This window comes from Zingiber officinale, chromosome 6B (genome assembly GCF_018446385.1).
Source record: "Zingiber officinale cultivar Zhangliang chromosome 6B, Zo_v1.1, whole genome shotgun sequence".
NCBI classification, from domain to species: domain Eukaryota; kingdom Viridiplantae; phylum Streptophyta; class Magnoliopsida; order Zingiberales; family Zingiberaceae; genus Zingiber; species Zingiber officinale.
Genome location: NC_055996.1, coordinates 94,555,051 through 94,571,442, shown reverse-complemented (window position 1 = coordinate 94,571,442; position 16,392 = coordinate 94,555,051). Strand labels below are relative to the sequence as shown.

Genomic DNA, 16,392 nt, shown 5'->3' with positions numbered 1-16,392 from the left:
TTTACATTCCTGTTGTATTTTGTTCTTGCTATTCTCTTGTACTCTTAGCTTGCTGTTGCAAGTGATTGTGGCGAGGTTTCTCCACCCACAAGGAGTTTGATTTAGCCGGTTTTCCGGGGACTCATCCACCGACGGATTGATAGGCTTCGTCCACCTTACGGACACGCCGAGGAGTAGGAGTTTCATCTCCGAACCTCGTTACATCCTTGCGTAGAGGTTTGATTTCTTCTCCTGTTTTCTTTCTGCATTTAGTTTCCGCTGCGCTAACCCTAGTTTGTAGAAAGAAACGCGAGCAATTGGGGTCGGCTATTCACACCCCCCCTCTCTAGCCGTACGAAGAGATCCTAACAAGGACTTCCGCCTGATGTCCTCCATCTGTCAAGACTTCTACCCAGTCCACTTGACCAAGACTTCATGCCCAATTCCTTGACCAAGACTTTATTGCCTAGTCTCAACTAGATTTTTCCTGTACACTCAAGTAAGCTTGTTAGATCACAATGCAACTTAACTTTGAACTCTTTGTCATTATCAAAATTAAGTTCGATTAGCTGGTACTTGCAACATCAACACTTTTCATTGGACTTCCAATCACCAAGTACGGTCCTTCTTGACCCACTTGGATTTTTTTTTTCTTTCTTAACTATAGTTAGGACTTTCCTCTTGCCAACGTGTGATCCTCCTGTACCCACTTAGACTTTCCTTTACTAACATGCGGTTCTCCTTGATTCACTTAAACTTTCCTTTGCCTAATTGCAGTTATAATTTTACCCATGCCTAACCCTCGAGTTAGGACTTTTCCATGTCTAACCTTCAATTAGGACATTACCCTTGTCTAACTCTCGAATTAGGATTTTGTCTTACCTAATATTAAGTTAGGACTTCTCAATCAAGTAGTTGGTCCTCCATGACCTACTTGACTTTTTTGTACATATCATCAAATATGCGGTCAACCTTGACCTATTTGACTTCTGTTCACATATTGTCCAAACATTGAAACTCAAGCTCGAGTCCACTCGAGATTAGTCAAACTGGTCAATCTTAACCTGAGGACGATTGCACCAACAATCTCTCAATAATATAATGTATCAATACACAGAAATTAATACCTCAGATCCATAAATTAAACTTACTAAGAGTGCGTCAAGCTCATGTAGTAGTGCAACGCAAGGACGATACTCGAGAACTCTAACAACAAGTTAATATAACAGACTCTCCCTTATAAAAAACTAATTTAAATTTTTATATCAGATATTAAACTGATAAAAACAGATATTATACTTGATCTTAGCTAAAATATTGAGAAAGGTATGTTTTCTAACGTCGTCGGCCCAAAATATTTATAGAAAATTCTTCATTCGTAGTGTTGTCCATTTTAAGATATGAAACTAAAAAAATCATAGTAATACATATTTTTTATATAAAAAATAATCAGAATTTTTTTTCTAATAAATTTTAAATTTATCATAAATTTATGAAAAGATATTAAGTTAATTTAATTTTTAGTTTCACTTCGTAATATTATTATTTTAATAAATTTTAAATTAAAATATAGCAGTTATACAAATTTTATTATTGATTTTAAAAAATACAAAAAAATCAATTTGTTTTGTTTAGATTTTTTTTTTTTTTTTTTTTTATTTAACGAGTTTGATGCATTCAGCAACATAAATGATATGAAGCTGACAGAATAGGAAGAGTCAGGGAAGACACACTGCAGGCAAGCTCGTTCCAATTGAATCGTTTCTGAAACGTTCAAATTTTGTTTCCATGAATCTTTCAAAGTCAAACACGGCAGATGATTAATATATACATTCAGAAAGATTAAAGTAAATTAAAATAAAACAAAACATTTCTGCTAAATTTTCATGCGCCGAGTCAAACAGGGCCAAAGGTTCCCTAAGGCAGTTTAAGGTGTCATCTAACAACTACCGTTGACTCAAGCAATGAAGACAAAATCTATGTGTGTTTTAGTTGACTAATTACATAATAGGAGTTTCAGGACCAAATCCATGGAGTCTCCGGCTTTTTATCTTTTTCTATTAATCTTCTCCAGTTCACCATTTTGACGGGAGCAGAGTAGACTCATGGAGTCGGGTGTAGCCAGTTGGTCCAGCTCTCCTCGCCTCACCGCCGGCAGCAGCTGCGTCAGCGTCAACAATGGTGGAATTCGACCGAAGGAGAGCACGAAATCCATGGATGCCGACGGCTGCCGGACTACCTTCGTCGAGGCTGACACTGACTCCTTCAGGCAGGTCGTCCAGATGCTCACCGGCCACGGCACCACGACGGTGGCGGGGAGCAAGGCCCTGCTAGGCCCCAAGAAGACGTGTTTCAAACTCAACGAGCGCCGTAGGAGCCTCAAGAACCTCAAAATGATCCGACCGCCGGCGCACTCGAAGAAGCCTTCGTCGCCGGCGATCCTGTCGCCGAGCGTGCTGGACTTCCCTTCGATGGCTCTGATAAGCCCCATCACGCCGCTGACATTGGACCCCTTTCAGAGGACGACGGCGGAGGAGGAGGAGGAGGAGTGGGGCATCCCGGAGAAGGGATTCTACCTGCACTCGTCGCCGAGGAGCGCCGCGGAATCGCCAAGGCTGCTTCCGCTGTTCCCTGTCACCTCTCCGAGGACGTCGTCCGCCGGTGGTTCTTCGTGATGCTTTGGTTGCTTCGGTGTAAAACGAGCAGAATTTTGGATTTAATTTTTAGTTGTGATGTATCGTATCGGAACAATAAATCAATCGTATTAATTGAATAATTGAAGAAAACATTTATATTCTTATTCAAAAACAAGAGAAATATACTAATACTTTAGTTTAAAAGGTATTTTACCAAATCGTGTATTTAAAATTATGGTATATTTATTAGGTAGATTTTGATATGATGTCCACCTTAGTGTATTTTTTAAAAAAATTTAAAATTTAAAATTTAAAATTTAAAATTTAAAATTTAAAATTTAGACCCTAAACCGAATTTAAAGTTTAGAAAGTGACAAAAATACATTAGAAATACATGGAATGTGTAACATAAAAGCAAACAATGTGTCATTCCTCGTATAAGAGACGGTTTTTATTACTTAAAGGCCCGAGATGAAATTATAAATTATGTTTTAATTTTATCATTCAAGCATTGCTTCTTTCGAGATTGCATTCACCCTATTTGTGATAAATTAATATTGTTCTTTCAATAATTAAAAGAAAATATATGTAAAAATTTAAATACATGTTTCGTTTGCTGGTATAATTGCACGTTTTACAAGTATTTTAATCTTACAATGGTGTTCCTTTTTTATTTATATATAAATTTTTATAATTCTAATATAAAAATACAAATGAAGCATCAATTTTAAAACTATGGATATAACTTTTTCCATTCCTACACTATTAAATTATTCATGAATAACAATTATATTTGTAAACAATTTCATTTAGAACACAGATGTTTACAAAGAATAATCATTTAAATTTTTAGTAAACGAACACTTACTACGGAGAAAAATTTAACTAAAAAATATAAAGAGATAAGCAAAGTAATATAACATAAAATCATGATACCAAATTAGAAAATAATAATAATAATAATAATAATAATAATAAATGTAGCCTAGTCAGCTTACTTCCGTAATCTTTATTTCAACATCAACATAGGAATCTGAAAGAACTAAGAGAACACCAAGAAGACATATCAAATATATTCACTTTGAGTTTAAGCAACTTAAACAATATAATTAAGTTAACAGTGTTTAAGAATTAAAATCTTTTTATCTAAAAGAAGATAATATTACTTATATATTTCACTTGATAAGAAAAATTAAAACTCAGTATAAATGAATTATAACCGAAAGCAAACGGTTCGTAATCATGAGATCACAACTGAGCACCACTGACGATCTGCCTCTTCAAAACAACAATAACAACAAGGTGAAAGAATTCAATTTAAGTAGAAACAATAGTCATGACCGTTAAGAAGCAGAAACAGTTACCATGCACTTCTGTTTTGGGTCAAACTCATTATATGTATATGAAAAATACACTGTGCAGAAACAAAACAAAAGCATGATTAACAAATAAAATGAAAAGCACGAGCGTTTATCGGCAAAGGAGTTTTGTCACGACGAGGGAGAGCACAACGGGAAAAATCATCGGCCCCACTTGGAATCTCATCGGAAAGTGAGGGAGACTAGAGGGAGGCGGGGTTTCACCAGAAAAATCGTTCACCAACAGGTCCAATGCGTTAAGGACCGGAAGATCAGTGGCTCCACTTGGAATCTCACCAGAAAGATGGTTCTTACTGAGGTCGAGCCTAACTACTTGAGTGTCTAACCAACTTTTTCAACTCCACAATAGATCCCAAGACAAAGGCACAAAGACAAAGAGCCGATTCTCGGCTTGTAGTCATCGCAGCGAGGGAGGTCTTGGTGAGGAGAATCGCAAGGGTGAGTCGGATAGAGAGCTAGGGCTTTGGCATCTTGACAAAGGATTCTGTGAGGAAAGGAGAAAAAATTGATTTTAAAAAGAAAAACGTATGGGGCCCTTTATATTTTGGGGCCCTGGGCATGGGCCGGCCCAAGGCCGGCTCTGCCTCATATGAAACGTATAAGAACAGCAAACTTGCTTTAAAATATCATTTTTTCTAGTCTACTTGGTCTCTTTTCGACCAAATCCTTTCTCTACTGACCTAATGAACCATAACTTTGGAACCATCTACTGTGGAACCTAAACCCCCTCTCTTATGATGGTAAAGGTAGGGGTGTCAATTCGGGTGGGTCGGGTCGGGTTGGGTCGGATTGAGTTTTTTTTTTTTTTTAACCCAACCCGAACCCGAGTTCAACTTAAAACACCTCAACCCGAACCCGAACCCGACCAACCCGATCAACCCGAACCCGACCCATATAACCCGAAAATCCGATTCAAAATGACTTTTTTGGGCTATTTTTCCTATAATTCTTCACTTTTATCTCAATATTCCATCATTATCATACAAACATGATATTAATATACATAAAAACATCTAAATTTTTAAAATAAAATTTGATTTAACCCCAAAAAAACCCACAAAACCCTATATTTAAGTCAACCCGGGTCAACCCGAACCCAACCCGACCCAACCCGAGACTCATTTACTCTCCAACCCTCCAACCCGAACCCGAAAATGCCCAACCCGAACCCGATTTTTTTCGGGTCGACTCGGGTTGGGTCGTCGGGTCGGGTTCATTTTTGACACCCCTAGGTAAAGGTGGGATAGGGACTCCTAGCTCACGGAGGTTCTAACCTCGCACAGCGCATCCACGCTTGTGGATTTTTGAAAATTCATGATCATGGGTATTCCATCCGAATACAATTGTATTTATCATATTTTATACGATAGGAATCTTTCGTAGGATCCAATTGATTGCCTCCAAAATTAATCGATTGTAAAAGTTGATGGATATTGGGGTCTTAAATGGATCAAAACGATTTTGAGGAAGGAAGCCATCAATTGTTGAAAGTCGTAATTGACTTCAAAATTGAAATCTACGATTCACGTAGATATATTTAGACTATTAATTTGCTCAAAACCGATTAAGGGTGAATGAGAAATTAATGTTTAAAGTCGGCCCAAAATAACATTTATTATTCATTAATAAAGTGCATGGGAGAATAGTCCCACATCGGAAATTCTCGATATGTATTCTCTACTTATTAATGAAGATGTGTTAATGGAGTTAACACAAAAATAAAAGGACAGGTGCTCCCTTAGCCCAGGGCGAGCAGGTGCTCGCACCTGTGAGCCAGCCACCCGCCACGTGCGCACGTGCGCAATGGGCGCTTTGTAGGCGCACTACGCATCGTCGCGAGGAGCATTGAGGAGCTTAAATTGCAGTGCCTACGTGGCACTCGGGTGACGTGTCAGGCTCGTACTTGACGTGGCAGTACCTATGCGGCATCCTCGTGGGCAAAGGGAGATGACTGGACAGTTGACTTAGGGAATGGATGACTACCGTTGATCAAATAGGTATGATGGATCGCTTGTGATGCGATCTAGAGCGTTGGATCGCAAAGAGTAACGATCTGATGGCTTGGGATGAGACTTGATCTGAAACATCGAATCAATGGATCCAGATCCGATGGCCGATGACAATAGGCGGGATCTGAGGGTCACAACTCCTCAGATCTGATGGATGAGATTGAAGTGGGCTTGGAGAAGGGTTACAACCCTTCAGAATGGATGATCTAGATCGATCCAGTCCAAAGAACATATCCACTCACCCAAAGGACACTCAACCTCTTCCTTAACCCTCCAGATGATGGAATATTCACTCAATCCTCTCTTCTCTTCCTCAAGCATTCATCTCATCTTGTGCATTCAAGAGTCCAAGAAGTCTACTAGAAGGTTCGCTGGTCTCGGAAGTCAGAGTGCTACGATTCCGAGACGTTCGTCGTCGTTGTATCTTGGGAACGAATTGCAACAATCCGTTAAGCACCGTAGCGGAGCAATATCGTTTACGGAGATAGTGTCGAACACTAGCCTCGACGATCAGTTTGCATACTCGAGAAGCTACCCGGGAAAAACAGTCGTAAACGATATTTCGTGCAAACTGATATGACTACCAACGACATTCCGACGGCCGTTCCGACCGCCATTCCGACAACCATTCCGCACGGAGAAAAGCCGGAGAAATTCACCGAAACCGACTTCAAAAGATGGCAGCAGAAGATGCTGTTTTATCTAACAACGTTAAACCTTGTACGGTTTTTGCACGAAGACACGCTAGCCGCTACGGAAGGTAGTAAGGCTGCTAGCGATGCGTGGTCTCACGGAGATTTTCTGTGCCACAATTATATACTCAACGCCTTGGACAACACGTTATATAACGTATATTGTTCTCTGGAGATGGCAAAATCTTTGTGGGAATCCCTTGAGAAGAAATACAAGACCGAAAATGCTGGATTGAAGAAATTCATCGTCGGTCGGTTTCTGGATTTCAAGATGGTGGACTCAAAAAGCGTCTCATCTCAAGTCCAAGATATGCATTTAATACTGCATGATCTGGACGCCGAAGGCATGAAGCTGAACGAGACATTCGCAGTTGCTGCGGTAATTGAGAAGCTCCCTCCGTCATGGAAAGATTTCAAGAATTACCTAAAGCACAAGCAAAAGGAGATAGGGCTGCAAGACCTGATCCTGAGGCTACGAATAGAGGAGGATAATCGAAAGTTATCCGACTCCAGAGGAACCAAGCGGACTATAGACGAAATGTCCAACCTGGTTGAGCCGAACACTAAAAAGCTGAAGCAGTTCAAAAAGAAGGCTCAAGCAAAGAAGTTCAAAGGCTCCTGCTACAACTGTGGAAAGGCAGGACACCTGTCCAAGGACTGCAGACGCCCAAAGAAGCCAACCAAGGGGCCAAAGGATGCTGTGAATCATGTCGCAACTAGGGCTGTAAACGAGTCGAGCCGAGCCAAGCTTTATAGTGTTCAGGATTGTTTGTTAAGATTATCGAGCCGAGCCGAGCCGAGCCTAAAATTAACCAAGCTTTTAAAATGACTGTTCAAGCTTGGCTTGGTTTATATTTTTTAAGATCGGGCTTGGTTCGAGCTTGAATTGAGCTTGGCTCGTTTAACTGGTATCGAGCTTTTAAACAAGCTCGAATCGAGCTTGGCTCGTTTAACTTGTATCGAGCTTTTAAACAAGCTCGAATCGAGCTTGGTTCGGATTCGAAACAAGCTCGGCTTGTTCAGGCTTTAACAAGCTCGGCTTGTTCAGGCTTTAACAAGCTCGGCTTGTTTATCCATTACCAAGCTTTAAGTCGAGCTTGCTTGTTTGTTTTAAAAAATAATTATAAGTATTTTTTTATAAGAACTTATTTGTTTATTCATAAGCTTAATAAAGCTGGTCATAAACTTCATTACTCAAAATCTGTAAGATAAATATTCTTTAATTATCATAATAAAGAAATATTATTTATAAAAACTTTAAAAAGGGCACCAAATAAGCAAATAATATCCATAATTCAGAACTTAAATAAATAAACCACATGAGAATACAACTTTATACCAAAACCATAACAATTATATAGAGTATCCAACTTTAAATTCAAACTTTAAAATAAAAAGTCATACTTCATTACAAAAATATTACTAAATTGTTGTGGAGTCTCCAGAATGCAACTTTCCCATCTCCAAATACCAAAGAGGCAAACACTCACCTTAACCCTTTCAGCCTTTCTCATCCTAAAAAGAAAACAAAAAATCATCAATTAAGATTGCAATATCATTTTATACAATAGTGAGAGGCAAAGTATAAGGAGTTAATAGAATTTAGTCCAGTTACTGATATTAACATACTAAATAAAGATCATCAAGAAGGGTTAGCATCAAAATGAAATCACCAATTAAGATTGCAATGTCATTTTATACAATAGTGAGAGGCAAAGTATAAGGAGTTAATAGAATTTAGTCCAGTTACTGATATTAGCATACTAAATAAAGATCATCAAGAAGGGTTAGCATCAAAATGAAATGAGCAAACAATATTAAAGAATCAATAATTTAATAAAAACATACCGTCAAGAACCATTGCTTTAGCATATGAAAATGGCTAAGATAAATTGTACTCCTTGACATCTTCCTTGTGATCCTATTCAAAATTAAAATATCATAAGTTAAATACTAAATTACAAACAAAAATCATAAAAATAAATAATGAATTACCTTTTTCTTTCTTTTGATACCATAAAGATGACGAAACCAATCCTCACCACAAAGTAGAACTTGAACTATTTCAACTCCTAATGAAGCACGATAATTATCGATCACCCTACCACCAGCACTAAAAGCTGATTCTGAAGCAACAGTAGTAATGAGAATAGATAATATGTCACAAGCCATCTTTGACAAAATTCGATATTTGAGATTATTTGTTTTCCACCACTCTAATGCATCAAAGTGAGTTTCATCATTTTGACATATATAAATACCATCATCTAAATATATGTCTAATTCAGATTTGGCATGTTGAACAGTATCAATATTTCTAATAAAATTATCAAACTTTGACCGTCCTGTCATAATAGCTTTTCCTTTCTCATTATTTGCATTTGAAGTGGGGTCAAAACCATCACCATTTGAATCACCATTGAGATTTTTGTTGGATTTTTTTTCTTCGTGCAGTGACATATTCATTGTATAACTCATACAAACTATTCTTCACTAAAACAATTTGATTGGCACTAACTTCATGCTCATAAATTATAGGAAAAGCAAACTCAATAAGCTTCATTTTGTTCCTAGGATCTAAAATAGCAGCTATAGAGATTACCAAATTGCATTGACCCCAATACTTATCAAATTTAGTCTTCATCTTTATAGTCATTGCTTTCATGAATGAACTCCCAATTAAAATTTGTTGATCTAGTATCTCTTTCACTTGCCAAAGTTCAGGAAGAAATAAATTTGAAGTAGAATATTCACTACCTGTAATACATATGAAATTGGAAGATTTAGTATCAAATAAATAAGTGAAGGTTAAGGCTATAAATAAGCTGAGAGAATACCTAGATAAGAACATTCACATGAGTCTATTAAAATAAATATTTAACTAATTGAAATTGATACCTGAGATGATTTTTGTGAGTTCATTAAAAAGCTCCAAAAATGAACAAACTTCTTGAACACGAATCCAATCCTCTTCGCTTGGTAAATATTGATAATCAGAATCTCTTTGTTGATAACGAGGAAATACATCTTTGAACTCCAAAGCCGAGGCAAGCATGGCGTAAGTAGCATTCCACCGAGTGCAACAATCCAAAATCAACTTTTTTGATGATAACCTCAATTGTTTGGTTATGTCAGAAAAAATGTGAAGGCGTGCCTCATAAGCTGAAATGTGCTTTACACTTTCTCGAACATTTTCAATTATACTCTGAATTTCAGATAATCCATCTTGAACTAAAATATTTAAAATATGAGCACAACATCTAACATGAAATAGTTGTCCATTTAAAGGAAGTTTCTTTTGGAACAAAAGATTTTCTCTTAAAATTCTTACTGCAGAATCATTGTTAGAGGCATTATCAACAGTGATTGTCCACACTTTACTTTCTATACCCCATTCTTGCAAACATTTATATAAAGCATCATGTAAGACAATTCCAGTATGAGGAGGTGGAACATTACAAAAATTTAAGATCCTCTTTTGCAATTTCCAATCAGAATCTATGAAATGACATGTTAAAACCATGTATTTGAGTTTCTGCCCTGATCTCCATAAATCTGTTGTGATGCTAACTCTATTTGTATCTTTCAACATGAACTTGATCCTTTTTTTCTCCATCTCATAGCTCATTATACAATCTGCTTTAGCTGTTGCACGCGAAATACTTTGATAATTTGGAGTAGCTGTTCTCATTAAGGCATTGAACAAATCATACTCAACAAAATTAAATGGTAACTCATGCACCATAATCATATGAGACATAACTTCTCTAATTCTCCCTTGATCATATTTGAAGTTTGTTAATTCACTCGTAGTCATAGAAGTTGCAGTTTGAGCAAGATGAAGTTGTTTTTGACCCTTGTTTAATAAAATTTGGCGTTTTGTACAACTTTTAGATGTCTAAACAATTGTGTTGTGACACCATCCTTATTCTTTGAAAATAATTGGCAACAGTGGTTGCATTTGGCTTTTCTTATGCCATTAGCAAGACTGACTTCACTAAAGTCATCCCAAACCTTTGAAGTCTTTTTCCGTTTCTTTTTATCAAATGGACTATCCTTACTTTCTTCAACTTCTTGATCAATATTTGCCTCAATAATAGAAACATTTGTCTCCTCCATATATGACCAAAGAAGATAAAAACCCTAAGTAAATCCAAACAAATGATATCGAAAATTTGTCACTAATTAGAACAAAAGTGAACTGATGATATCATATAGAGTTAATAAGACATATCAAACTTAATTAAACAAAACAATGAAGTAACCATTGAAAAAAGAAGAAAAAATAAAAATTACCAATCTTTTATGGAGCAAGGCAAAGCGCTATTGGAAGGAGTTTGGTAGATCGCTACTGGAAGGTTAGGGCAAAGAGCATCCGGTGCTGAGTGTGGCCAGGAAAATGAGTTTGGAAGTGCACGATCGTCGTCCGTCGAAGAAGACTAAAGAGAAGTATGATTGTGTGAAAGCGAGTTGTGATTTGTGAGGAGAAAAAACAGAAAGAAGTAGAAACAAGAAGAAAAATAAAGGAAGCAGTGGAAACCAGAACGAACCTTGGAAACCAATTTAGGTTTTTGGCTGGATTAGAAGCCGAAGACGGCGAAGAGGAAAAAGTCGGGATTCGGGAAGAAGACATTGGGACGCTGCAAAGTAAGGTAACGCCGACGCCTCGGTCTCGATGGGGCGAATGGGTGATGTTGCGTAAAGAGGAATTGTATACCAATCTAGAAAATTGATTAAAAAATAGTTGATAATACTTAAAAAAAAATAATCATTTAAAAATAGAAAACTAATAATTTAAAATTCTTATATCCCTCTTAGAATTTAAAATATATTTAATATTTGAGAAAAATAACTAATAATATTATTGAAAATTAATATTATATATTTTAAAATTTAAATTGAGTTTTTACATATTTAGTTCAAAATAAATAAATTAATAATTATAAGAATAATAATTAATATAATTTATTTGATTAATCCAATTATATATATGATTTATTTAAATAAATCTATATTTAATTAATTATTTTTAATTAATCGAATTAATATGAGACTTAACCTATATATTCTTTTAGAAATAAAATCAAAGACTCAAAGACACTTTTATCAACTGATATATGTAAATATGTTACTACTTAATATTTTTTATTTTTGTTAAAAATAAATAAAAATCAATAGAGATGAAGATGAATTATTAAATTTATATATATATATATTTTGATAATCTAGGTATCTAAGCCTTCGGTTCGATTAATCTTAAAGGTAGACACTCTTCTATTGGCTCGTCTATCGAATAAATCTGAAAGCACAAAAAATAGTCCACACAGTAACCTGATTGTTATAGTAGTTTGAATGTAGGATCTAGGGCTTTAGAGATTGCAATCCCGAAGATTTGAACCTTTTGGTGCTCAAGATGACCCATGGTGTGTTTTAGGGATTGCAAAGAACCCAATGGAGGATAATAATCCGAATGGATGATGGTATATGAAGGGATTTTTTCTCGAATACCCGATTATATATGGGGATGATCCCATGGGTCCCCCCCTTGTGCGTCCTGCGTGGTCGGGGGGCTTCGACGGGTGACGGTATGTGGATGAGGATGTTGATGAGGATGAAAGTTTAATACTCAATGAAGATAAAGTAAATATAATAAATTAAGGTGAAGTATATAGAATCGGACTCATTTACCATTATCATTCTTAGTGTATTCAACGCTACCATTGTGTCGGTGGAATTGTAAAATTTGAAAATTGAGATATAGTATCTTATGATACTCATTTTTTTTTATTGTCTCAAACATCACTACATCGGTAAATATTTAAAAATATAATTCAAATAACTTAATTCAATGAAATTATTAATATAAGACGATAACATTTGAAATTAATATACACTATATGAAAATATTTATGGATTGTACAGATTAAAATTAATTTTAATAACTTTAATAATTAGTTATATAACACAATTTAATTTTTTTAGCTAGTCTAATTCATCTTGAATGATATAATATATTGGATTACACAAATTTTAAATTTTTTAATAGAAAAATAACATGACAGATAATAAATATATACACAATATATTATTATAAACAGATTAAATAATTATATTAATAATCAATAGAGGAATAAAAATTAATAAATTTATTTTAAAATTTAAAATGTTAATCGAAAAGAACTTTTAAAGAGAAAATCCTGTAAAAAAAATTACTTTCTACTAACAATGTTTGATAGAATAATATCAAGCATAATGGAAATTTTTTAACTTATTTTTACCATCATTACGGCATTACCAAACGAGCATTTTTAATAATGAAGCCTATGAAGATAGATATTTTATAATAAAATTAAAAATAACTTTCTTACTAATTGTTTAATCTTTTATTAAACAAGATTTAACTAAAAAGATAGATATATAATATATTATATTATATTATAGATAAATTTTATATTTCAAAATATAACAAGCACTTCATTGAATAATAACTTTTTTTATTGTATAAATGTATTATATTCAGCCTCTCTTAATTCTAATTTCTGGATCCGTATGTAAGTGTCAATTTTTAAAATATAAATTGATTTACATATTATCTAATGCATTCAAAATTATAATTATCTTAGTTAATTCTAATTCCTAAAATTATAATTTTAGTAAATTCTTGTATAAAATCTATTTGTTAATTGTCATATAATTTAATTACTTATTCATATTCTAGTACTCCAATAAAAACATAATTAATATTAATAAACTTATAATTCATCCACTTTTTTATTACTATTTATTTAAGTTGACATATATATTATCATATCCTAAGTCCTAACAAACTCAAGTACTCAACTAATAACTATAAACAAACTCATAAACGAGCCCGCAAACAAGCTCATAAACGAGCCCACAAACAAGCTCATAAACAAACTAGAACATATACAAGCTTATAAATGGTTCGCGAACATGTTCACGAACATTGTTCATACACATCGTTCACGAACATCGTTCACGAACATGTTCACGAACATTGTTCACGAACATTGTTCACGAACATGTTCACGAACATTGTTCACGAACATTAACAAGCCGAACACATATGTGTTCAAGCTTGTTCATTTAGTTAATCAAGCTGTTCAAGCTTGTTTATTTAATTGACTTGATGCATATTGAACAAACATAAACGAGCTCTTATCAAGTCGAACACCAAGCCTGTTCACGAACGTTTGGTTCATTTACAGCCCTAGTCGCAACCTCTCTTGAGGACTTGGATCTCACTGCGGTTGTATTTGAAGCCACCTTGGTGGATACCAACCCGAAGCAGTGGTTCATTGATACTTGAGCAACTCGTCATATCTGTTCCGATAAGGCGATGTTCTCCAAGTATACTCCGATAAATGGCAGGAAGCTCTATATGGGTAATTCCACGACGTCATCAATTGTTGGACTCGGAAAGGTTGTTCTGAAGATGACGTCCGGAAAGGAGCTAACACTCATTGATGTACTCCATGTTCCCGACATCAGTAAGAACCTAATTTCTGGAGCGGCATTGGTCAAGGCCGGATTTAGGCTAGTGTTCCAGTCAGATAACTTTGTACTTACGAAGAATGGTGTCTTCGTAGGAAAGGGGTACCTAGAAAAGGGTCTATTCAAAATGGTTGTAATGCCTGTACTCCGAAAATTTGATGGTAATAATTTATGGCATGATCGACTCGGACATGTGCATAATAATACTCTCAAACGTCTCGTCAAATTAAATTTATTACCAAACGTCAATGTTGACGGAACACACAAATGTGAAGTGTGCGTGGAAGTGAAAATGACGAAACTACCTTTTCATTCGGTGGAAAGGACAACAACTCCTCTAGAGTTAATACATAGTGATCTATGTGACTTGAAATTTGTGCAAACTAGAGGAGGTAAAAAATATTTTATTACTTTTATCGATGACTGCACAAAGTTCTGTTATGTCTTTCTTTTAAGAAGTAAAGACGAAGCCCTAGAGGCGTTCAGAACCTATAAAACAGAAGTTGAAAACCAACTTGACAAACGAATTAAAATAATTCGAAACGATAGAGGTGGAGAATATGGTGCACCGTTTGATGAATTTTGTACATAATCTGACATTATCCATCAAACAACGGCGCCTTACTCACCTCAATCAAACGGTGTTGCCGAACGTAAAAATCGGACACTAAAAGAAATGATGAATGCCTTGTTGATAAATTCAGGCTTACCTCAAAACTTGTGGGGGAAAGCAATATTATCGGCAAATCACATTCTCAACAGAATCCCTCATAAGAAAAATGATAAAACTCCATATGAACTATGAAAAGGCCGCGAGCCATCGTACAAATACCTGAAAGTGTGGGGGTGCTTGGCAAAGGTCGAAATACCTAAACCAAAGCAAGTAAAGATCGGACCTAAAACGTTCGATGCGGTATTTGTCGGATATGCCCATAATAGTAGTGCATATCGTTTCCTAGTTCACAAATCAGACATTCCTGATATACATGTGGGAACAACTATAGAATCTCGGAATGCGATATTCTTTAAAAACGTAATCCCAAATAAAAAGGGAAACGTTGAAAGTGATAACAACGGAAGTTCAAACAAAAATGACGTTACCGAACTTAGCTGTTATAAAAGGACTATTGACGATCAAAGTGAAGAGCCACGTCGTAGCAAACGGGCTAGAGTTGAGAAATTGTTCGGGCCAGATTTCATGACTTTCATGTCAGAAATGGAACCAAGAACATTAAGTGAAGCTCTCTCTAGACCCGATGCTCCAATGTGGAAAGAAGTTGTCAATAGTGAAATTGAGTCTATCATGAATAATCATACTTGGGAATTAGTAGACCTTCCTTCTGGTAATAAACCATTAGGTTGTAAATGGATACTAAAACGTAAGTATAAAGCTGATGGATCAATTGACAAGTATAAGGCCAGACTTGTAGCCAAGGGGTACAAGCAAGAGGAAGGCCTTAATTACTTCGATACATACTCACCGGTGACAAGGATTACGTCCATACGAGCGTTGATAGCCATCGCAGCACTGTATGACATTGAAATACACGAAATGGATGTTAAGACTGCGTTCTTAAATGGTGAGTTGGAAGAAGAAATCTATATGGAGCAACCCGAGGGGTTCGTAGCTCTAGGAAAAGAGGAAAAGGTGTGTCGACTTGTTAAGTCGTTGTACGGACTTAAACAAGCGCCTAAACAATGACACGAAAAATTTGACAAAGTAATGCTGTCAAACGAATTCAAAATAAATGAATATGAAAAATGTATTTATGTCAAAAACACACCTGAATGTCATGTAATGATCTATCTATACGTAGACGACATGCTTATAATGGACAGTAATCATGAGGTAATCATGAGTACAAAGAAAATGTCGACCAAGAATTTCGATATGAAAAACATGGGTCTAGAAGATATTATATTGGGAATTAAAATTCTCAGGACATCCGATGGGATAGTTTTGACACAATCCCATTATGTAGAGTCAGTATTGAAAAGGTTCAATACGAACGATCTCTCTACAGTGAAAATATTTATGGATCTAAGTCAACACTTAGCGAAAAACCATGGTGAGACCATATCGCAGTTGGAATATTCTCGGATAATAGGCAGTTTGATGTATCTCACAAACTGCACACGTCCGGATATTGCCTGTACGGTCAACAAACTGAGTCGTTTTACG

At 35.6% G+C, this 16,392-nt stretch overlaps 1 protein-coding gene and 1 pseudogene across 1 annotated transcript; one reads left to right on the top strand and one right to left on the bottom strand.

Annotated features, from left to right (window-relative positions):
- Positions 1-1,130: 1,130 nt before the first annotated feature.
- LOC121993481 lies at positions 1,131-1,309 on the bottom strand (annotated as a pseudogene).
- A 764-nt stretch (positions 1,310-2,073) lies between these two features.
- On the top strand, positions 2,074-2,676 carry LOC121990437 (VQ motif-containing protein 4-like). The gene has a single exon (XM_042544569.1). The coding sequence runs from the start codon at positions 2,085-2,087 to the stop codon at positions 2,652-2,654; it is 570 nt and encodes a 189-aa protein (XP_042400503.1). The 5' UTR covers positions 2,074-2,084; the 3' UTR covers positions 2,655-2,676.
- Positions 2,677-16,392: the final 13,716 nt, after the last annotated feature.